The following is a 23,628-nucleotide window of genomic DNA, read 5'->3' as shown; positions in this document are numbered from 1 at the left end:
GCTGAAATATTTAGTAGTTTGCATTTTCAAGGCTTCACTTAGACAAAGACAAGTAGTATCTTTCAAATTAAAACAGAAACAAGGACCAAGTGTGACTATTCAATAAGATTGTCAGAGTAAAGCTTCTTCAACGTGCAAGATAAAAGAAAATATCATTTTGCAAAGTAATGTAATTCCACAGACTTCTTGAGAAACTCTGCATCGTGCAAAAAGAAGATTTTTAGAGTACAGCAAGGAAGAGGGTTGATGCAGCAGAGAATTTAGTATGCTAGCTAAAACCCCATATAGTTTGTGCAACAGACTGGCAGAATATAGAAACATCACTGATGTTCAAAAGCAGGGAAGAATTTTGGTGTGCAGTGTTCAGGAAGAGCTGGTAAAACTTCATGACATATTGGAGAAGAAAACAGAGATTTATTAGAATAAAAGCAGACAGGAAAGTCAGGTGAAGGCCTTGAAAGCTGCTAAGAAAGATCTGCCAATAGCAAAAGGAGCAATGGCGTTCACCACAAACACTTGAGTGGATGACACCTGGCAGTGATGTTAAACTAGAGACTGAATGAGGAAGGCATTGGAAAGAAGGCAAGTTTATCAGCCACAGGAAAGGAGTACAAGTGAGAAAATGTGTCTAAATGCTCATCTCGAGTATTTTAATGTAGCTGATGTTACATGGGTATGGGTTATTAGTACAGCTATGCATAATGGAATGAAATAAAATGTAATGATGGCACGATCAAAAGTAGGTTTTCTGGTAGGCCTTGTAAACCCAACTTAAATAATCCATTTAATTTGTACATAGTTGCTTTAGAGCTTAAACATACTGACAAAAATATGTATCAACATTGTACTTAGACTTGCATGGGGATAAAAGATACTGCCCTGCATGTAAAACTACCTGCATGCAGAGTTTTCCTCTTGCACAAGAGTTCTTCAACACAACTAAGTAAGTTAGATGTAACACTGTGGAACTGATCTCTAGGCTGCAAAGCAACCAATGCTGAGAACTAAAATAAAACAACTGTAAACTTCATGCCCCGTCCTATTGGGCATCTTATGTACTCTTCAGCCACCATTTTTTTCACTATCATCATTACATTAAAAAGAAAACCAACCAGAGTATTTTGTTACCATTGGTATTGAGAACTATTAAAAAGTATTTGATTAAGTTTTTAAATCAATATTATAATCATTTAGTTCACAATCATGCACATTTACCAGTCAATTTAACTCATCTGGTATCTCACACAACCAACACAATATGCAAGAAACAACTGCTGGGAATTGTTTCAGATGCTCTAAAGTATGTTAATTTCCAAAGCAAAATGACTTGTGCTGTGAATTTTAACGCACTTGAAAGCCTGTACTTTCTCTCGTTCTGGAGCACAAATTTTGCATGTCTGAAGAGCTGTGATTCATCTTAAGAAAACCCATCTTGTGTTAAATGGAATGGAAACTGGACTAAGTGGTCAAATGACAAGTACATTCATATTCAAGCTGTATTATAAATGCATGTACAGTAATTTACGTCTCTCAGCTACCACAAAAGGCTCTTGATAAGCAGGTAATTTGCTAAATGGACTCCTTTATCCAAGTATTCGAAGGGCGTTACAAGAAAAATCTGCAGAGGCATTAATGTGACGTAAAGGTCAAGCATTGTGACATACCTTTCAAATAATCCCGCCTAACTTGCGATATGATGAGGAGGCTGCTGGCAGCACTGTTCAGTGTGAAGCCCTTGATGTGGGTCTCAGCACTAAAAGAAGCAGACATTTAGAAAGGAATTACTGACATGCTTCTGATACGATAATAAATGGTTGAGCACCAAGGTGAAATTATAAAAACTACTGTTCGTATGTTAAAAATATTGCTGCAAAATATCGACCTGGAGACAGCTTTTGTGTTATCCTGTCAATGGTTATAGAAGGATAATTTTTTTTGCATTCTGACAGATGACAAAGTTGGAAGTGAGCAACAAAAGAAACAAAGTACAAGATTTTTTTTAAACAATCGGTTCAGATTCTTGAATGCTGACATATTAGATGACTAAAATAACTGCATGCCCTGCATTGTTCTGTTGTATCCTAAGCTGGATACTTTTTCTTCTTTTTTCAATAGTCACCATAATTATAAAATATAAAACTATTCTTTCAGCAATAAAAATGAAACATTTATTTTCAGCACTGTATATTTTAAACATAAACTAAAGCATATTATGAACTAACACCATATCATTTGGTTGATTAATTTTCAAATTTCTGTCATCTAGATGTATACAGGTTTTAAAGTGAACATCCTACATTTGCTGCCTTAGCCACATTAAAATTTTATTTCACTTATCAACTCCTTATCTTCTGTAATACAAAACTTCGTGTATGTACAGCAAAGACAGTCTTTACTTTAGTTAACCCTGCTAAAGCTTTTCTAACACTCTGGAAATTGTCAAGAGAGACTAACCAGCAATCACATTGGTCTTATACTACAAAATGTTCCTGCTCCTAAATGACATGTAGCCAAGCCCCGTTTTTAATATATAAGGATAACTTTACAAATGTTCATTTCTAGATTACAAAATCTCTACAGAGCAAAGGGGGGCAATGCCATTTACCATATCAGCAATCAAGATAAACCTCACTGATCATCTTGTGGCACACAACTGAGCAGCCTACCTACTTGAACTTAGGGGCTGAGCGGATTGGGAGGTAAGCAGGGTCATTGCTAAATTGTTCTCCTCAATCCCAAGAAAATCCTTCACATTGCACACAATATGACTATCCTCTCAGTCACTTTCAGCCTCCCAGGCTCACAAATGCAGTCACTGGACTCGGGATTTTCTTACTCTCCCAACCAATCCCCTTAATCCCTGCCTAAGCACCCACTGCTCAGTTCCGCCTTTTTTTTTTTTTTCCCTTTGTCCCATCTGTCAAAGCCCTTAAGTCAACAATTCATGCATGAGACTGTAAATTACATTTAACAAAGGATTTACTTTCTCCAATCTTCCAATCTTTAGTGTGATTAAATAGACGTTAGCTACTATTACAGAACTAATCCATCATTCCAATACTCCTAAATTTCTATTTAAAACTTCTTGGACTAAATGCACTAAATATTCCTCAAAACAGTCCTAGAATGTGAAAGCAACTACACTTAGGTTGACCAACAGATCAGTGATCTTCTGGGTTGTCTGGTGTTAGTTTTTTTCAAATGCAGTGTAGGAGTGCTATTTACTCCTCCCACATCGCTTTCTCAAGGAAGTTTCTCAGTTCTGGTAACAGGGGACATTTTGAAGTTATTGGGCATTTCTAAATTTTAAAAAAAGTAGGCTTTTTGTTGCCTATGCTAATGTGCACAGTAAGACTCTCTACATATCATTTACCTTTCAAATTTGGCTTTAAACAGTAAAAAGTAATACGTATCTAAATGAAAATATTAGGAGCTGCACAACTTTCAGGCCATCACACGTTAAGGCTTTGTAGGAGTAATCTCTTTTTAGCATGAGGCTGGAAAAGTTGTGAAGCATCCAGAAATGTGTGTGAAACACAGATTTGCTACTCCTCAATCATAGGAACACACACTATCGCTTTCTCTATTTCAGTGAATTCCTTAGAACTTACAGGCTTTTAAAAATGCTTAATATAAGCATCATTTTGTTACTAGAAAAAAAGACACACAGATACGCCATGAACACAACAAATATGAAGTCTTTTCTGTCTTGATGCAACAGTGAGCTGTTAGAAGCTTCTCAGTGTAACTATCTGGCATTTCTATGCTACGAGATGGAGTAGGAGAGTTGTGAAAAGTACAGGAGTTATGGTCATGGTTGTAACCAAGAAGAAAACCTCTTATAAAATCCTATTAATTGACTTGTAAATATCTCAAACTTCAGAGGCTTAACGCACCTCCAACCTTTTCAGTTTTTCAAATAATTTTTCTTCCTGAATTTTGAATTTACATACTACAACATTTACCTAAAGTGACAATTCTGAATCCCTGAAATACTAGGAACAAGCCACCACCTTTTTTCTTCTCTTTTAATCTGCAAATTATTGCTGGTAATATGCACTACTTTGTGCATCTTCCTTACAACTGTGTTTGAGCTGTAGAGCCAGGAAGCAGTCATGTTTCAAGGTTCTTCCCTGAAGAACCTTTCAATACATCTTTAGATAACTGAGTATCTTCTGTGAAACAAACTACCTGAATTTTATCAGTGTTCTTTGCACTCCCTAAAACATCTTTTATTTGCAAAGATTTATCAGTTACTTGCATTACAGGGAGATCGATTTGATAAACTGATTTAGTTTTCCCTTGATATAAGCTATATATCCTGCAAGCACAAACATTACTTATTATAAAGCCCAGTTGCTCAGAGCTATTTGAAAAAGCACTATTTGTTCTTCTGAATGCAGAACTCAAACACTTTTTCAATGCAAGACATTTCTCCAGTCTAAACACTTTTAAAGAAAACATTAAAATAATCAGTATCATCTTACACTAGACCGTTCCTGGACATCAGAAACTAAGTTGGTACTAAAGATTATTAGCTTTTTTCAGAGTACTCTATGCATTAGGTAATTTACTTACAGCCACTTTAAAATTCATTGTATTCATTCAGTGAGCACACTTGATGACAACCACTGGTCTAGTTTCAGTTGAAGAAACTGAAAGATTTAAAATCCTTAAACTTAAATTCTTGTTTTCCTTAACTCTCCATTGACTCTCCAAAGCTTTAAAACGCTTTAAAGCCTATAACCTGACCAGAACATGTGTTACAAGCAGTAATTCAAGCAAGTGTCGTACCATACAACACACTAAAGGTTAATTTAATTCCTTTCCTTCTAATAATACATGACAGCAGGTTGGATTTATTTCAGAAGTGTAAGAGTTGGATCTAAGGTTTATGGTCATCTCCTAGCCACTGGCATCACAACCAAACATACCATTTTGCATTTGGCAGGCAGCCAGCTGCCAGGGAGTGTGGGCAGGGTAAGACAGCAGCAGGGACAAGCATTCAGGGGAAGGCTCACGGGCAGCTAAGTGAAGGAATCCTGTCTGTTTGGATATTGCTCTAAAGAGGAAAAGGCAGACTGCCAGAAGGGTAGACTTTCAGCTCTGATGCCAAGTACATTTGTTCAGATTGTTATTTGAAATGAGTTATTAGCAATACACACTGTCACTCTAGTACCTTTTTAAAAATGTGCCATATCGCCCTATGAAATGCTGGTGTGTTTCTTAGCACAGCTCCTAATCACTAGTCATGACCTGTTTTCCCATTAGAAGATAAGGACTCACCTGAAAATGATCCAGAAATTATTTAACCACTCTCTCTGAGCCAATAAAAAGCCCCCAAACAAAGAAAAGCCTTACATGCGTTTCACATCAAGGGCTTCATCAAGACAATTCTGTGCTAACAGTGCTTTTATAAGGACGTCACAGCAACGATAAGGAGACTCATCCTTCTCTTGCATTCTCCTGAAAATATTGTAGGCCTCTAAAAAAGAGTAAGAAAACCAAAAGGAAATGTCATATTGCAAGAATGTTGATCACAGAAAGAAATCACCTGTTCTTTGAAAAAGGTCCATCTTAAATCTATTTATCCTTTGCTTACATCTTTAAGCTCAAAGCCGTGGATCACAGCTTGTTCAAAACTTCCTGTGTACAGTGATCAACACACACTTCCACAGGAGAAAAAGTTTGCTACTGCTCCTCCTTTATACCTGGCTGTTGCTTCAATACCAACATAGCTGGTTAGAAGGGGAAGACTCAGGATTTTTAAAGCAACACCTAATTCTGGGGTATGCAGTTACAGTGTCTGGTGCATGATCACAACAGCATTTAACAAATAATATAGGAGGCGATTCCAATATGGGGAGATCAAATTATTTGGCTACGACAAGATTTATACAAAACATACAATTTACAAATATACAGATATTTAGCAAGTAAACTACACTGCATTTGTTTGACTGATTAACAGTTTTATTTCATGCATTCACAATAACTGTCAGTGTATGAAAAGATGTTACCAAAAAGGGGGAAAAAATGATAAGCACACTTTTCAGTCATTTATTTTTCTGAAACAAGATTATGCAGCTATAAACATGCAGCTAGAACTGCCATCCACACTGTAACATATGCTAGAAAGCTGTGTTAAAAACCACAAATGATCTTTTATATCTACACTGTGATTGCACGTTTCTTTTAATGACTCATGAAATAATCCCTGTGCTAGTTCAAATCACAGCCACAATAACCTTTAAAACTTATCAGAAATAGTTGGACTATCACCACAAATTTCACAGCTATGCATTAAAGCTTTTTTCTTATACTTCGAAAATAAAGATGAAGACAACTCATTTGAATCTTAATGTCATAAGAAGCATCACACTAATTGCACTTAGTACAGTGTGTTGTGGAATTTTAATGAAAACTGTTGGTATGCCTTTCAGTTTGCATCTTAAACTTCTTCAGCCAAAAAGTATACACAAAAACCTCCTGAAATGTAGGCACAGAAATGGCTAAGCATAAAATTAGTTATTTACATCACACAAACTCCTAAACCAAGTTAATAATTAGAATTACCATGGCCATTCATAATCTACTTATTGCTTGAATCTATGTTAAATATACATATATGAACAGAGATAAAGGATAACAGCATCTTAGTAAAAATTAAATTCACTTCTGTGCATTTGAGTTTCATGTGTACAAGAGTCTGACATGAGAGTCTGACATTACAAGAGTGATTGCATCGTCAACCAAAAGAGCAATGAAACAATAGGATCACGCAAAAAAGGTTCTGAAATCCTCCACCACTTTTACTTAGAGGTCTGAAGTTTGGCCTGCAGCAATGTGCTGAACTCTCTTGCCTGCTCAGATGCTGATCACCAGCATTCATAGTGTTCAAGTTTAAATTCAGGGGCAAGACATTTCTCCTTCCACTGTTCTGAAATCTGAGGTACCAGTAGACTAGCAACTACATTCAACAAGAACAATACACCTCTGACTGGTATCATCTGCTACAAATGCAGCTACTGATTTACAGAAATGCAGCTGACTGGTGATAGGTTTGGTCTTTCTGCTTGTAAATGCCTGCTTGAAATTTTTTTTAAGGGCAAAAACTCCTTATGTTTAGAGACTCCTACAAAAGCTCTGCTGTCTTCAGACTGAACTACAATTTCACCCTGTGTTTAAATATTGCTTTCATCAGTTGGATACAGAAATGGACCTTGCCACTAGTGGCCAGGATGCCAAGCATATGTTACCATCAATTATCACAGCCCATAAAATGTAAGATCTCCTTCTACAAGGAAATGTATTTAATTTTCTTTTTTTTTTTTTTGTAATGACTAGTTCAATGAAGAATTAAAAATTTTTGTATCAGTTTTGTTGTGTATGTCACTCCTAACCTGGGAAAGCTTATCCTGTTCAGATTATTTTCTTAACTTCATTTTGCATTTCTGCAAGTAGCATGTTTGAAGTATACCTAGATCAATCTTGAATTGAGACATATGCCTGATCAGGTATTATCAGCTTATTACTTCTTCAGATGGCATCTAAAATTATTAAAATATATTAGCATTCAAAAGAGAAATTTCTTGGTTTCAAGATCATACTGTGTTATACCACAGCTATTTCAAGTAGAAAGATTCGTTAGAAAAGTGACAACTTGCCAAGTAAGTCTCAGTTCTCAAGACAGTCAAATCTGTTTCAGCAATTGTGATTGTTTGGGATACGTGTTACATGATCCCCTAGAGTCAAGTTCTCACACGGAGGAATCAAGACAAAAATGAAAATATGACTTTGCATAAATCAAGCACTTTGGAGAATAGGTTATCAAAACGTGTCAGACTTGGTAAGTTCATTGAACAGTTACATAACTAGATTGAGTTAATCTTTTTCCCATCAAAATGCTGCCCTGTTACATTCACACCAAAATTACATTATACTGGTTATATAAAAAAAAGCAACAACTTAGTGGTTTTAGAGTTTTTCTTCAGTCCAAGAGAACAGATTCCCAGGAAGACAGGAACTGTTTTCCAACATAATCTTTTTTTCCCCTTCATTCCCAGTAACTCTAGAACACCTTCTCTCAAATACTACCCTTTAAATAAAAGAATATGCAGAAGTGATTTACTGCTAAGTTCAATACCCAAAGTCATCACAGAAGTTACATTTTATATTTTTGCTTTAAACTAGTTTCCCTTCCAAGTCTAAGGCATATTTGGTTTCCTCCTGCTCTCCACTTTATCATTTATGATACCAAAGGCACAGGACACTTGTGTGGAAATGTCGTAAACTGCATTCCCTTGATTTCATCCAATTTTCAATGAAAATATTTCTGCATTTCTCATTTTCTTACAAGACCCAAAAGTTACCAGCATGAAGAATTTCCTGAAAACATGTCTGCCGTAATACACAATTCTTAACTTCATATACATAACATGATATTGCACTGCCAGTATGCAGAATGTCCAGACCCAACTTTAGACTCCTGATCTAAATAGACTGAATATTTAGACTGAATAACTCTAGATGGTAATTTCACTAACAATGTAAGTAAAATGTGTGAATGACTGATACATTCTTCTTTTAAAAAATCAGAGCTTAAAAATCTGTGTCCAACCTGTAAAATACACTGATTACACTTAGAGAAGAAAATTACTAGGTGTCTTGCATTTATAAATCTTCCTCATTCAGCAAAATTAATTTTTAAACCTATTGAATTCAATTTTCTATACTGCTTTCAAGTGATGTACCTAGTTATTTATTATAGTATAAATGAAGAAAATAAGTATTTCCAGAATATTCAAATGCTCTGCACCTTGGCAAATACTAGAAATGAACTAATTTGGACTAAGGCTCTTCTCGGTGGTGCAGAGCAATAGGACAAGAGGCAGTGGGCAGAAAGTGATGCACAGGAAATTCCACCTAAGCATGAGGAAGAACTTCTTTACTGTGCAGGTGACTGAACACTGGAACAGATTGTCCAGAGAGACTGTGGAGTCTCATCACTGGAGATATGCAAGGGTCCTGTTCCATGTGCTCAAGGATGAAACTGCCTGAGCAAAAAGGCTGGACCAGATGACCCACTGTGGTCCCTTCCAACCTGAGACGTTCTGGTATTCTGTGATTTCTTCCCCATTTTGCAAGGTCCAGTAAAGCTATTTCTTCTTAAGTCACCCTGCTTTGGGATGAGATGGATAGGAATGGATTTCCAATGACTAAACATGGACTAAATCAAAGGAACTGCACATATTTCAACACTCTGCTCTTCTGTATACAAAGGCAAACATCCATGCATAAATTCATTCTGTTTTCAGCAGAGACTGGGAAGTTTGCACAGAAGAGCTCCGCAGTTAATTGAAACCTTAAAATTAATGTGGAAGGGGGAAAAACGCACACTGGATTTCAGTTTACCTTGTGCTTTACTTTTCTTGCAAAGCATCCGTATTTTCATTTCTTCCACAATAGCAGCATTTCTGCTACCTTCAGGCCTAACCTTTGAAAGAAACAAACATTTAAATTACTGTAATGCTATGTGTTAATGTTTTTTAGTAAGAAGAAATATATTTGTAAGTGTTGTTAGCTAGGAAAGTTAAACTCCACTTACCTTAGGTACCTCAAATGGAACAGTCTGACCATTTTTCTCAAATATATCAGCAAGTAAAATTAGTGTTTTCTCACGAGGAACAATATTTTCTTCTTGAATTTTAGTCCAGATAGCTTCAGCCTTTCCCCAGTCCTTTTTGCTGTCTGAAACAAGATTAAAATCTTCAGATAAAAGCACATTTAGAATATACATCCATATCTAAAGTTATTCAAAATCGTGTGTTTGGAAAATAATTCATCAATTAATCATGTACTTCTGCTTCATATGATCATCAGTTTGAAAAGTTTTAATACATAGAGGATGCCAGAAAAAAACCCCAAGGATTATAAGAATTTTCAGATAAATGAGAAATCAGCTCAAAAGTATTGCAGAAGCGATCATCTCAGCTCATCTATTATTCTTGATTGTTAATTGAAATGTATATCTGCATCACTGTACAGAACTGCAAATAAATAGAAAGCTGGACTTCATGAGAAAAAAACCAGTTAACTACCATTTAACTACCTACAGCAGGGGTTTCCTGCTGCCATTACATTTTCTACCTTTGCAGTCACAAGTTGTGAAGCATTTATGACTCTAAGACACTACTGATTTACACTGGTAAAAATGAGCTCTCTAAAGCAGAAACATCCTTCTCAACAAATTACCTTGGCATTTTATTCCAATCAGGTTTAGTTCTCCTACTACATACGCAAATCTTGTAAATTCTCCGCTGACTCTTCAAGGGTCAGTCTCTCCTCACAAGTGCACAGCAAAGGGCAAAAGGTGACATTTGAAAGTTGCAGCAATGGAGTATCTGATAATGATCAAATCCTGGGACAGGTTGTTCAGGAAGGCTCTTTGATCTCCACTGCTGGAGGCACCCAAACCTCTACTGAACAAGGCCACAATGTGATCTGACTTTGGAGCTATCCTAGCATCAGGAAACAACCTGGGCTTAAACTCCTGAGGTTTTCTCCAGTATAAATTAGTCTGTGATTCCAGAAACCCAAATGCCTTGTTTTCAACATTTTTATTACTGCTTGGACTAGATGGTAGGTTCTTTTTTTTATATGCCTAAAACAGCTCTGAAGTTATGGCTTTGGTACACAGCGACAGTCCTACTGTACTTGTGCATGGGGCAGCTTTGATAGGTAATCTAAAATGGTTGAAAGCAGGATTATGCATAGCTTTTGTCTTTCATGGTGACAGAAACCCACAAATATTTTCCACTTCTTTGAATAGATGGAATTGGTTCTGTCTTCTGAAAGAAGACTGAAGATTTTGCATGACAGAATTTGATGAATTGTATCTTCTTAGATTCTCTTCCTAGCAGGCACACTGTCAGACTTAGTCACTGCCAGAGGTGAACAGGGTGAGTGGAGAAACAGGAAGGTTCTCTCCCTGTTGAGACAAGATTGATTTTCAGGCCTACTTGATTTTTGATGGTGAACCAGTCTGTGTAAAGCCAGAAGTAGGTAACGCTATGGTTTTGTTTGAAGCTTTCCAAGGCTTCAGGAAATGAAAAGCAGCAAAGTTCTCCTGGGGTCTCTGGTCATTTTTTTGTGCAAGTCCTCATGTCCTCTCCTGCTGCACCTAAGTGCAGTGGGGAAGAGGCCTGCATCAGTAGTCCTACCCAACCGAAGATGTACTTGGAGAACAGCCTAAAATTACTTTAAGCTCAAAAGCAAGTTTTCCAGATATATCAAACTGCTGTAATGGCTCAACAATATATAGCTGTATGTGCATCCATTACCGAAGTACACAGGAATTCCTGTAATGCTTTATGGCCCAATTTACTGTTTAGTGCTCCACATCCAATAGTGCTCCATATCCAATCTTAACACAATATATTTTTTTTAGTACTTTAAAATAGATCTCCAAAATTTTAATCCTTTATAATACAGTATAATACACCGAATAAGAAAACCAACATAGACTGAAAAACACAGAAAAGAGGAAGAAAAACCACATAGATACATCCTACACTAAGTCTGTAGCATAAAAATGAACTTTCAGTTTTAATTGTTTCATGCCTATAAATGATGCAAGAGTTAGGTTGTGGCTGGTGAAAAATAGGTGAATTTAAGGAATATATGCACCTTTCAGAACCAGATCCAATTACAGGAAATTCCAGATTTTTATCAGTTATGAAGATAAAAGATGAGCAGGTTTTCTTCTCTAAGCATATTGAAAGCCAAAACAGAGTTTTTCAAATCATAACACCAGACAATATCAAGGATTGGAAAACTTGTACTATGTAAGTCTATACTATATTACATACACACACACACACTATACTGTGTTCAGTTCTGCAGATGAAAAAAACCCCAAACCTGACTTCTCCTCCCCCACAAGACGCCTCAGAAATGGTACCCAGACTGTGTATCAAGATATGCCTTATCTTCAGCGTTATGTCCCATCTCCAACCACAAAGGGAAACGGATTACAAACATGAGAAAGATCTTAAGCTCACTTACCATACAGTTGAAGCAGGTGGTAGTACATCTCATCTCTATCACATTCAAATAGATTTTGAGTTAATTCTACCAACTGCTCCAAAGCTTCCAGCTTCAAAAAGAAGGAAGAACAGTTATACTTCAGCCAAACAATTATGTTTCTATATATGTGCACATACATGCTGTGTGCATTCAGCTAAAATAATATTTCTGTTTAAGTATACACCAGCATTAAGTTCACCTCATCAGCCTGTCACCTGTCCTTTCACAAACATAAAAATCAAGCGAGAAAATACTTCAAAACAATTTTTCTTGGAACAAAATGACAGTTCCATAGAACACAGCATACGAGTCACATACCTGTTTATTTAATATACACCTTTTTGCAAACCACTGCAATCTTCCAGAGTGTGCTCTCAAGCCAGGAGTCTGTAAAATATTTCCACAAGAAGAAATACATTACTGCACACAGAACATTCTACAGGAAAATAAACATAATACAGGTATTCATAATGAAAGTTCATAGCTTTTGTTTGTTTTTTGAAATCTAAATAAAACTACAAGCTCACAAATAATCATGTTAGGTTGCCTTTACGAGACATAAAAATTGCAATCATCTTATTCACCACATTCTCCTTTTTGGTTGAACACTGCTGAGAGTTGATTTAAAATACACTTCAGATGAACTGAAATGTTAAATAACTTCTATCACCACATTAATAGGGTATTATTGCTGTTACCTATACTAATCCCTTGTATTACACTCATGGTAAAGAATTATTTCCAAACTGTCTTCACAATGAAGTATTTGTATTAGACACCACTGCAACTCAGCAGCTAGAAAACCATGCTTCTGAACTGCACCATGACCATGTGGTGATGCCAATATACTGTACTGATACCAGGTATAGTAACTGTAAGGCAATTCCTATCCCAGAACAGAAGGCTCAAGATTTATTCTTAAAGCTAAGACACTTAAGGCTTACCCTTATGTGTGTGTACACAGAGGAACTGATGTGTAATTTGTTAGCATGCCACAGTTCTTTCTGTTACTTTCCCAGGTTGGGAACCTTAGCTTATTCACTCCTTTGTTGTTTCAAGCAGACTGCAGATATATTATACACGTGCTCAAAGAAAATGTTTCAAATCCTTGAAACTCTATCTGGTGTAGAAAACCACATTGTGCCTTCCCAGCACCATATGCCATAATCAGAACAGCAGTTCCTCAACTTAAATTCTTACATTTTCTCAAAAATTTTAAAGAGACATGTCACATGTTCTACTACCCGTGTCCAACATATCTAAAAAAGTTTACAGCAAAATGTGAGCAAAGCATCCATCATTTCTACCTCTTGGCCTTCCCTCCCACAGATACTTGGATTTACTTCCTTTATTCTACCTTGTTTTAGCACAAACACAATTTACAGAGTGGACTCTGCTTTTTCTTTCACGTGTCCAGATTCACATTAATATAGCTCAAAGTAACTCCAAAGAAATGCCTGTTCACCCCTACAGAGAAACATGTGTTTTGACTCTTGAAGGCCTTTAGCTTTTAATATTGTAAGAAAACTCTACTGTGAGTTCACTTCACTTAAATGTGAAGTGCAACTTTAAAAATTTGAATGCCAGTATGCACAAAAGAGGCAGTTTGAACAAAATGCTGTGAGAAATATTAAGTTTCAGTTGCAAAACAGTGAAAACAATTACTATTGGAAATGTGAATTTTCCTTCTCTCTTTTAAAAACACAGATAATTTCCTTTTTCCATGTTCTCCAAGTGCAAAATTATTACCCTTGCATCTTTCTGAAATAATTCAGCATACACCAGAAAAACAGCATGCAAAATTTCAGTGAGAACTCTTAAATTTTGCTAAATAGATAGGAAACAGTGTTCTGCAGAGTAAATGTTAGGCCATATAATCCTACCAATCACCTAAACCATTCTATGAAGTCAATGTAAGGTTTTGCAAAAACCAGGATGCTAACACCACAGTTTCTCAACATGGAGCATCTCTGTTATGCTTAGGTGTACTGTTAAAACAGCCTCAGCCCAGGAGGTTACAGAAAAATAGTGACTTCTCAAGTATTCAAAAGCAGTATATATAAACACAGCTTTCCAGGTGCGTGCTTTTTTTTTCCAATTAGTTGCTTGTCATTTTTTTTCCCCTCCCCACACTTACTTATATTTATAGGTACCTGTTCAGTGCGTTTTTAAGAGCTACCAAGCAGTTTCACATAAAATATGCTGAAAGCTAAGTCAAGAATTAACATCTTACACAACAGGCTCTTGATACACAACAGGCTCTTGAAAATGAAAGAGAAAAAAGTATGTTGCCTGCATTTGTAGCTAATCCTCTTTAGGACATGGTAAAATTCAAATGCTGAATTCACTTACAACTTCCAATATCACTGCTGATCCGAATGCCAATGAACTCGGCAGCTCGAAAGCTACAAACTTTTTATAGTAAATCCTTTCCTGTTCAGAAATGATTGATGTGTCTGTCACTACAAGGACAGCTGAGTTATACAACAGATATCCTTGTGTTTCATTTTGAAATTGAGAAGTGTTTTCAGATACTGCAGGTCTCAATCATCAAAAGAACATCTAGGTCAGATTAACTAAATCTCCAGGGCTTGCCTGATAGTCCATATTTGTAGCTTATCCCTTACAATCTTAGGGAATTTTAAACATTGCATTTAGCAGTAAACAGTGTTTCTACAATACAGCAGACTAAAATAAAGAACAAAAAAATACAAGGAATAAAGGGAAATTACGTAAAAAACTGTTACTCTAATTACTCTTCCAAATTCCCATTTACAATTTTGATCTTGCTTGTTTCAATGGACTAAAAAAAAATAAAAATCTACACTGATTCTTACTGGTTTCTTTGTTTTGTTGGGTTTTTTTTATTTGAGAGTCTCAAGCAATTCATCTAGCATATAAACCAAACATGGAGGATTTCTGGCTTTTACATCCTTCTGAAATATAAACCAGTTGCGCTGTACCAAATCAAACCTTGTTATCCTCTCCCTAACAGTACCTATAGAATATAAAATGTCACAAAACACAGCAATAATTTCTTCTTAATCGTCTTTCACTCTCCAGCTACCTGAGGCTCAGTGGATCGCACTGGTTCTAGTAAGTGATTTCTCTTCCGTGAGCTTTTCTCGTTGCCCCTGAAACCCTGTAAGATTTGTCATTCAGAAGTTCATTTGGCAATGGGTTGCCTCCACCATGTTCTGCAGAAAACAACCATAATACTACGAACTTTTTGATTGTTTTCAGCCTAACTTCTGATAGCTTCATTTGAAACCTCTGGATTTTGTATTAAAAGACAATGTACAATTGATTTGTCTTTATTTTCTCAATTTAATACTAATTTAATGAGTAGTATATAAAATAATTCCCTGTTTCTTCCCTAGGCTAAGCAGAATTCAGCTACTTCATTGTATCTCCTATAGAAATCGAAGTTTTAATCAAAACTTACACGTGGTGTGATTCTTGGGGTGTCCTGCACAGGGCCAGGAGTTGGACTCTATGATCTTGATGGGCCCCTTCCAACTCAGCACATTCTGTGATGCTATGACAAGTACACTTATTCTACACTTACACCCACACCAATTTGCTCATTGATTCTACACCTTCCCACACAGAAAGGAACACTAACCAGAAAGGAAAATATATGCTGCATCTCTGGAAGAACTCTTGTCAAGCAGCACTCAAAAATCATGTAAATGCAACAGTCCTAACACACTGAAAGCATTTGATTTGTTCTCCTCCTTCTGAGAACCAGTCACTTCAGACAGGTGATTGAAGGGGTCCAATCAGCAGATTTTCTGTACTAACATTTTTATTTGAGCTAATTTCTACCTATTACAGCTGAAAGAAAACAGACTGTCTGGAAAAATACTGACCTGTCAGAGAGGAATCTATTAGATGTTTTTCCAGATTTTTAAATAATGATAGAAATATTCAAATTCTGTTTACATTAGTATTCTGTTAACTGCTACAGCCAATAGAGCCATACTGGTTTTTCACTGTCAAAAAACTTTTCTAACAAAAAAGTTAAATAATTTACAGAAGACATATGAAAATATTTATTTACTTCTCTCCGCTTGCCTAAACCAAACCTTTTCTCTTTAAACACAAAACTTACAGAGAAAACCACAAAAGAGAACATACAGACCAGAAGCCCTATGTCCTGTTCAAAAAGATGACTTTCAGCAAACTAAGAGTTGAGAACTGTCCCAAAACAGTGCCACTTTTGCTGGCTTAGGTTGCATAACTGTTTAAAAGCCAGCAGCAGCATTTTTCATTGGGCAAGTATGTGATGTGAGATGGAGAGCTTCTGTTTTAACCTTCCAAAACTGCACTTTCACAAATGACTACTGTGCACTGTTTGGCAAAATAATGCTTTCATATACCAGTCAACTTACTCTAGCCTTTCACGATCTAACCTCACTGTGAATAACACATCAATTCTAACTATTCAAGTTAACCCCAACCACCTTATGTGCTTTGTTTTCTTCAAAATATCTGTATTTTCTTTGCAACGTTCAATCTTTTCTTAGGGAAACAGTTCTACTCTAATCACCAATTCAAATGTCTTGGAAAGAAATAGCCAAATTTTATAAAAGCCATCCACGTTGCACTTCCCAGTGGTATTCTTTGGAAGGGTAGATCCCTTCATTCCTCTCCTTGCAGCTGAAAAAGTCAGTAATAGTAAGAGACAGCTAACGCTGCTAAAGGAAAAAGAATATTTCACAAAGAGTTACATCAGCAGCAATAACAGACTTATGCTACCAGTACCAGAACCAGTTACTGAGATTTAGATGCCAAAGCAATGTCTTGCAGGAAAATGCGTTACTTCTCCAAGCAGACAGCCTTGAGCAGACAGCTATAAGAACTGATGTATGTCATTCCTAACAGCTCTCTCCAACGTAAGTGTCAGGGAAAACAGAACACTTGATGGGAAGTTCTTAATTTAAAGACGGATTTTTCCCTGATTCCACAAAAATGTCTATGAAAATCTCACAAATTCAATACAGCTTTAATGAAGCCTGGGATATTTTTGCATGGCAGGTTATTTGAACAAAGTTGTTTACAACAACTGGATGTTTTGCTTGAATCTCCCCCTAGGTTAAAACTTGTGGCAGAAGTCCTCACTTCTACTAAGCAGTAAGTGCACTCCCTAATCAAAAAGTTAGAAGAACATACAGATATAAAATTTCTGCACTTTATGTAGCCATATTAGTCTAGTTGTTAGATGAGATGGTTAAAATTATTTTACACTTCTATTACGGTTTTTTTCCTCTTGCTAAACATGCCTTTACTTCCAAATAATGATGCGTTAGTTTTTTAAAAATAAAAAATTAACACATTTACATTATTTTCAAAAATAATCTTACATTTTGAGTTCATATGTATGTAAGTACACCACTTTGCTGTATTTGCTGCATTTCTCCCACTATAGTCTTTACAGCGAAGTCTAAGTGAAGTATCATTGTCAAATACACAGAAAAAAGAAAACTATTTTGATTATTGGCTCTGAACTTTTATGCAATAGTCCAGAAGCTCACAAAAGATCCAGTTTTAGAGACTGAGTGATCTAAAAATAATCTGTGCATCAAAAAGCATCTTTCCTGTTGCAATCATATCAACTGTCTAATAAAATATATTAGTGCTCTCCTAACTCAACTTTTCTTTAAGTCATTGTACTACCAGGATGACATTACAGCTACGGCTGTTTATGGCTAGCAGGGGAAGCAATACTTTTTCTACAAGTTCGTTTTCCACTTTGAAAGAAACTTAGTTCTCATTTATTTCAAAAATGTTTTCTTTGGTGATAGCACAGAAAGATACCCTTTACTCTTGCTAAACAAAAAAAAAAACCTTGCAAACTCTCAAAAAAATGAGTAATTCCTTTCCTTTTTTATAAGCAATTTTGCCCAGAAATAAATACAACTAAACAAAATACAACCCCCATAATACTGATTTCTTTAAAAAGAAATTCATCTAAAATATGTGAACTCTTGATCACCTTTCTGGGCAAAGGGGTAACTGTATGTAAGCTTGAACACAATTATATCTGTACTTTCAATATGTTTACTTTTCATGTTTGATAATGAAGGCAAGTATTCGAATGCAGTACTGGAATACTGAAACTTAGGAGTTGCTCCACTGCAAGCCTTCAAAACCTACCCAGATATAGTGTATCTAATATTTTAGTTGCAGTACCAGATATTTAATGAAAGGAATACATGCCTACACAACTGTCCTCACGAACTCTTCTCCTGGGATCGATTAGAACTCAAAGCTCATGCTCTCCTTCCTGCCTATCCTACAGTAACACAAGGAAGCAACCACTTGACTTCTACTAGGTCCATTTTTATGTAAAAAGCAGCAGTAGTTCACAATAAGAAAATACAAAGCTTACAGTCTCCACTGGGAAAGTCTGTACTGTTGGTTTGTGGCTTTTTTCTTCCTAAGTATGCATTTGCTTCAAAGCTTCTGTCAGTTTCACAGTTCACTGACTTTACCAACACAAGTATCTGTTGAGTAAATACTCATGATTTTATTTACTTCACTTGGAAGAGGAATATATGCTGTTTTATGTGAGGTAAACATTGAGAAAAATGTAAGGCAACTTGATTATTTTCCAAAAATACCAAAATAAAAATAGGATAGAGTTTTACAACTTTATCATTACTCAAGACAACTGTAACTGATGTACATTAAATCACTATTGGAATAATCTACATTTTCAGATAAATTTCAGACTTCCAAGATAAATTATGCAGAGAAATATTATTTAAAAAAAAAATCAGTAGACATTCACAACAATAATCACATTGGAAGAAAAGGTGACATAAAAAATACACAAAACCCCTGCTTAAAATAAAGTTCTCAAGGATATCCTAGGCTTAAAAACAGAGCAAAACTTTGCTTCCGGCCTTGTAATGTGGTATTACAGTGTATGATGAATGAAAAAAAAAAAGCATTATAAACCCCTTCCTTCTAACACAAAGTCCCTGGAGCTAAGAAAAGATGCACAGCTCTTGCCATAATCCCACATTCTGAACACATTACCCTCTTCCTTTCGGGAAGGAATTTTTTCAGTAGTCATCTCCTTTACCAAACTTACTTACTTGAAACATATCCCTTCCCTTTAAGAAAGGAATACTAAAGAACTTCTAAATAACGTGCACTGAACTAGTAAGCAACCCTTTTTAAATTAACTCACAAACACTCATGCATGGAAAGAAAATCCAAGTTCACTAATAACTAACTGTATCAGTCCAGTTTCAGAAGGAGAAGTCATGATTTTATTGGACTAATAGGATTCAATAGTAATAATTTTAAAAATTAATCTTTTCTTGTAATTATAGGGCTTGCATGCTTAAAAGCTCTTCAGTCTTTCCCCTCCCTCTCAGTTGTATACAGTTACTCTAATAAAAGCTATTACACCCCCCTACAAACTATTCCTAAATCTCAGACCACCATTATCTAATACAATTTTGTTCACAAACATTTTAATTTTGCTTTAATCACCTCCACTCTTTTCTCGACAGGACCAAAAATAAGTCTTTGTAAAAAAATTCAGACACTAGATATAACCATCACTAAATTACACATAACCTCTGTACCCCCCCACCCCCGCTCCCCCAATCCTGCTGTCACAAATCAAGAAAGCATCTTCTCCTGGTAGTTCATCTCCAGCATAAAATCAGCAGGACTCAATTTTATGATGCAGACTCATAAAAAAAGCAATCTGGATGAAAGAAGGTTGTAATCTCTCAATATCACGTAGAAATATTCTCATTGTTTTTATGGTAGATTAAATCCAATGGCAACTGGTATCTTCAGCTCTGCTGACAGTGGATATCACAATTCTTTGCTTAAATCTATCTACCTCCTAAATTAACTTGACATCTGTTGATAGATATATTCCTGTACACTAAACTCGCTCAAACCAGTTCTTTTGTCAGGTCCCAGATTTCAGCAGCAAATGCCTTTTCTTGCACTTATTCACATTAAACTGTTTCACAACCATTTGTCCCTGAATTCTTCACACTAATGTCTTGAGATATGTGGGATATGGTAAATTTAATTATTAAATATAAACAACATATTTAGTATGAGAGTAGGTAAAGACAGCATCACACTTGATTAAAATCTGCTTAAAGAATTCTGAAGGCATGCACTATCCATGGCTATTTTCAAAGAAGGCTCTTCTAGTGGAAACAAACCATACAGGTTGAACTTCTACCAAAAGATTCTGTCATCCAGTTCTGGGATCTTTCTCTGTATTCCAATCCTCTTTGCCTTCATTTCCAGCAAAAAGAAAACCTGAGCAGCAATAAAAGCTTTTACTCTTCCACTGAAAGAGCAAATTAACAGCTGTTATTTTAAAAGCTGGTGTGATTTGATCTAGAAGGATTTTGAGAAGTATCTGTCAAACAACACGAAGACAGTGGAACACTGCTACCAACTCCAGCTTCCTATCAGAGGAGTCCATAAGCTCCCAATTAGAAGTGCCAGTGACCTGATACCTTTCTGAACATGGTGCTTGTTTTGGTTTATTTAGATAAGGGTTTTGCTGTACAATAAAACTTCATTTAAGGTGCAATGATTTTATTGATATAGTGCAGAAATGGATTTAACATCCATTTAATACCTTGCCTATTCAGTCACAGGAATGAAGTGTTCATTTCTGCTTCATGAAAACATGGTTCAGACTTAGACTAAGCAGACTTACAGATGGGCTTTGCTTGACCCTCTGCTGCAGGACTGTTACAGTACTGAACGAGATACAAATCTTTTCAGAAAAAGCCAAGAGTGGACATGGGTTTCATTACACATTGATTCAGTGCATATTTTAATAGCTGCATTCAGCATGTATAAATGAAGGACAAACGGTGAGTCTAGAAATATTCAACCATCATGAATGTAAAACAGCTTCAAGTTATATGAGATCTTGGTGAAAGATTCAGGGATGACCAAAAAATTAAATCCAACAAAAATGGCAGACATCAACTATATTTTAACTACTGTAAGCAGTGAAATCTGTAAATCTCCATGCAGCATGAGAACATAGTAACAGGTGAAAGGGGGAATAAATAAATTCCTCCAAGGTGGTGTAACATTCCCTTTTTCACTCTTCCTCTTCTGGATGACCTTCACATTAGTACAGATCTTAAGCACGTGCTTAATAAAGCAGCAATCAACAACTGAGTAAACAAAAGGGACTTTTAACTGTCCAGTACAGGCAACAGGTAAGAAGCTGCGAGATCTGGGGGACTAGGCTCTAAAAAATTCTTTTACCATTAAAATACTAGACTTAGAAGAATGTAAGGCCAAACAATTCTTTCGATTCTCTGATCTACTACTTAAAGCAACACATAATTATGTAAGACCTCTCCCCAGGAGGAGATCTGATTAACTATTTTTGAAATAAGGAAACGTTTCATAAGACAGGTAAAGAAAGTATTTTTCCAAAAGGTACATTTTCCCTAATCCTATTTCTTGAAAATTCACATCCCTTTCTTTTAGCCTACATTAGTTTTAATGTAGTTTAGTTTAGTTAAAGGCAAAACATACTGACCTAATTTTCTTCCTTTTTTCTTTATGAAAAACAAAATTCAAGGACAAAAGGCAATTAAGCTGCCTTTCTAAGTAAGGGAAAAAATCCTAAGTAGCCAGAGCTAGATTTGATGACATAGAAGTCATGCTGTGCCAATCCAAGGGAAAGCATGCTAGTATGTGACCTTGTGGTAAGGGGCAAGAAGAAAGATGTGCCAACTTTGTTCTGACATGATCATCTTTGAAGGACTCAAGACAAAAGCTAGCTTATCAGTTGAGGTGCAATTAAGAAGACTAAATCATGTCTTGATGTACTACAGCAGCCGTTGGTAGAACTTATTTTCAGTGTAAAGCAAAACAGCATCTACCAGCACAGCTTTGGGGGCTCGGGAATTTCCAGGCACAGCTAGAATAAAACAGACTTTACAGAGCAGCCAAGGCTACCTTATTTGTAGCTATTGTCTATGAGGACAAAACTTTCAAATGCTTAACAAGGCAGTCCAGCAACACTGCAAACTGTTAACTTATCACAGAAAAACCCCACGATGCCTCAGAAACTGCATTTCCCCTGCCAGTCTTCTCAATATCACAGCTTCTCTTCCAGTCAGCATCGCCTCAGAAGAGACTCACACTACCAAACTACCACATGCTTCAGTCTAGCTGTTCTAGCATTGGTCAGACAAATTCTTTGCCTCATCTCCTTTCTATTTCCCTTTCCTTGTCTCTCACAGCCTCATTCTCAGATTAGTCTTGCTCTTCTACCAAGCAGATGAGGCCCAGAGCTTTCAGCTTTCTTGTTACAGCATGATCTTGCATATATATGCATTCACAATACACTTGAGGCCAGATAATGTAACATACACAAGTCTGACCTGATTTTTATAATCTCTCTCAAATCTTATCCTTCGACCTTTCCCAGTATTGTCACCTGCCCTCATTTTATCAAAGATTTGAGATTGAAGAGCTATTTTTTCATTCCTGGGGCTTTAAGTTCCAAGTTTTTCAAAGCAGCACTTGTCACTAAGTTTCATAAAAGCATCTAGTGTACCTCTAATTTCTAAAAACAGCAAGAGCAAGCAGAGGGGCAGTGGTCTCCAATGAGTAAAAATCCCATTTAAGCAACCATATCCTGCACAGTCTTCATTTCCTTAGCTCCCAAGGATTTTTTTTCCAGCTTCATTACTATCCTTTTAGATACTCTTTATTAATTCCATAGATGCTTTCAAAACAAACAATATCACTAAAATTAATTTACCATCATAACCAGCAATACTTGATTAATGTACACACTTAAAGGTACATGCAACAGCATCTAAAAGAGAAAGTGGCACCAAGTGATCTCCTTCACCGAATATTATTTCACAAGCAAAGAAAATAGAGAAGTAATCTGAAATGACCATCAAGAGGAGTAATTTAGTCACAAAACCCACTGGACAAGAGAAAGAATACACATACACCTCATACTCCATCTTCCACATGATACTGATTAATTAAGGCTTTGACTTCCCAACAAACAAAAAAAGCAAATAGGAACTTGCTTATGTTTTAAAACAACACAAACAATTTTCTTCTTCAGCGAATATCAATTTGAGATTTCTGTCCTCCCCTTTTGGAAACAATTTCTTTGAAAATACTTAACATTTTGTGACATAACAAAAGCATACTTAAAACACTACGCACCATATAGTAACTGATTTTGTGACACCTTTTCCACTAGTAAAATACATGCAATATTATTCATAGCTAAATTCCTATCCTACTAAAAATCCTGGAATTCAAACCAGCTCTTCCTTAACAGCATAAACAAAGCTTTAATTCATACTTCATAGAAGTTAGGTAAAAATACTTTAACTAGCATAAAAGGCAGGAAGACTTCCATTTAATCTCCAGATATTTGGTGGTCAGATTTATGCCTAAACATCTGCAGTTAGTAGTAACTTATGATCAATCACCAAATACTGAATACCTGCAGAGATAATCTGGCATGTTTTAAGAAAATGT

The 23,628-nt window shown here is 36.0% G+C and overlaps 1 protein-coding gene across 2 annotated transcripts in view; it reads right to left on the bottom strand.

Moving 5' to 3' along the window:
• The window catches only part of LRPPRC (leucine rich pentatricopeptide repeat containing), an 87,581-nt gene that overhangs the window by 13,172 nt on the left and 50,781 nt on the right, over nucleotides 1-23,628 (bottom strand). For both annotated transcript variants that reach the window (XM_048298124.1, XM_048298123.1), the window contains exons 26-31: nucleotides 12,406-12,474; nucleotides 12,067-12,157; nucleotides 9,608-9,750; nucleotides 9,415-9,496; nucleotides 5,362-5,485; nucleotides 1,665-1,753 (exon numbers count right to left, since the gene is read on the bottom strand). In XM_048298124.1, the coding sequence (XP_048154081.1) occupies nucleotides 1,665-1,753; nucleotides 5,362-5,485; nucleotides 9,415-9,496; nucleotides 9,608-9,750; nucleotides 12,067-12,157; nucleotides 12,406-12,474 (598 nt within the window). The remainder of the gene's footprint in view (nucleotides 1-1,664; nucleotides 1,754-5,361; nucleotides 5,486-9,414; nucleotides 9,497-9,607; nucleotides 9,751-12,066; nucleotides 12,158-12,405; nucleotides 12,475-23,628) is intronic.

The sequence above is a fragment of the Corvus hawaiiensis genome, chromosome 3 (genome assembly GCF_020740725.1).
Source record: "Corvus hawaiiensis isolate bCorHaw1 chromosome 3, bCorHaw1.pri.cur, whole genome shotgun sequence".
NCBI lineage: Eukaryota > Metazoa > Chordata > Aves > Passeriformes > Corvidae > Corvus > Corvus hawaiiensis.
Note: the sequence above shows the minus strand (reverse complement) of the source record. Positions and strands in the feature narration are given on the sequence as shown.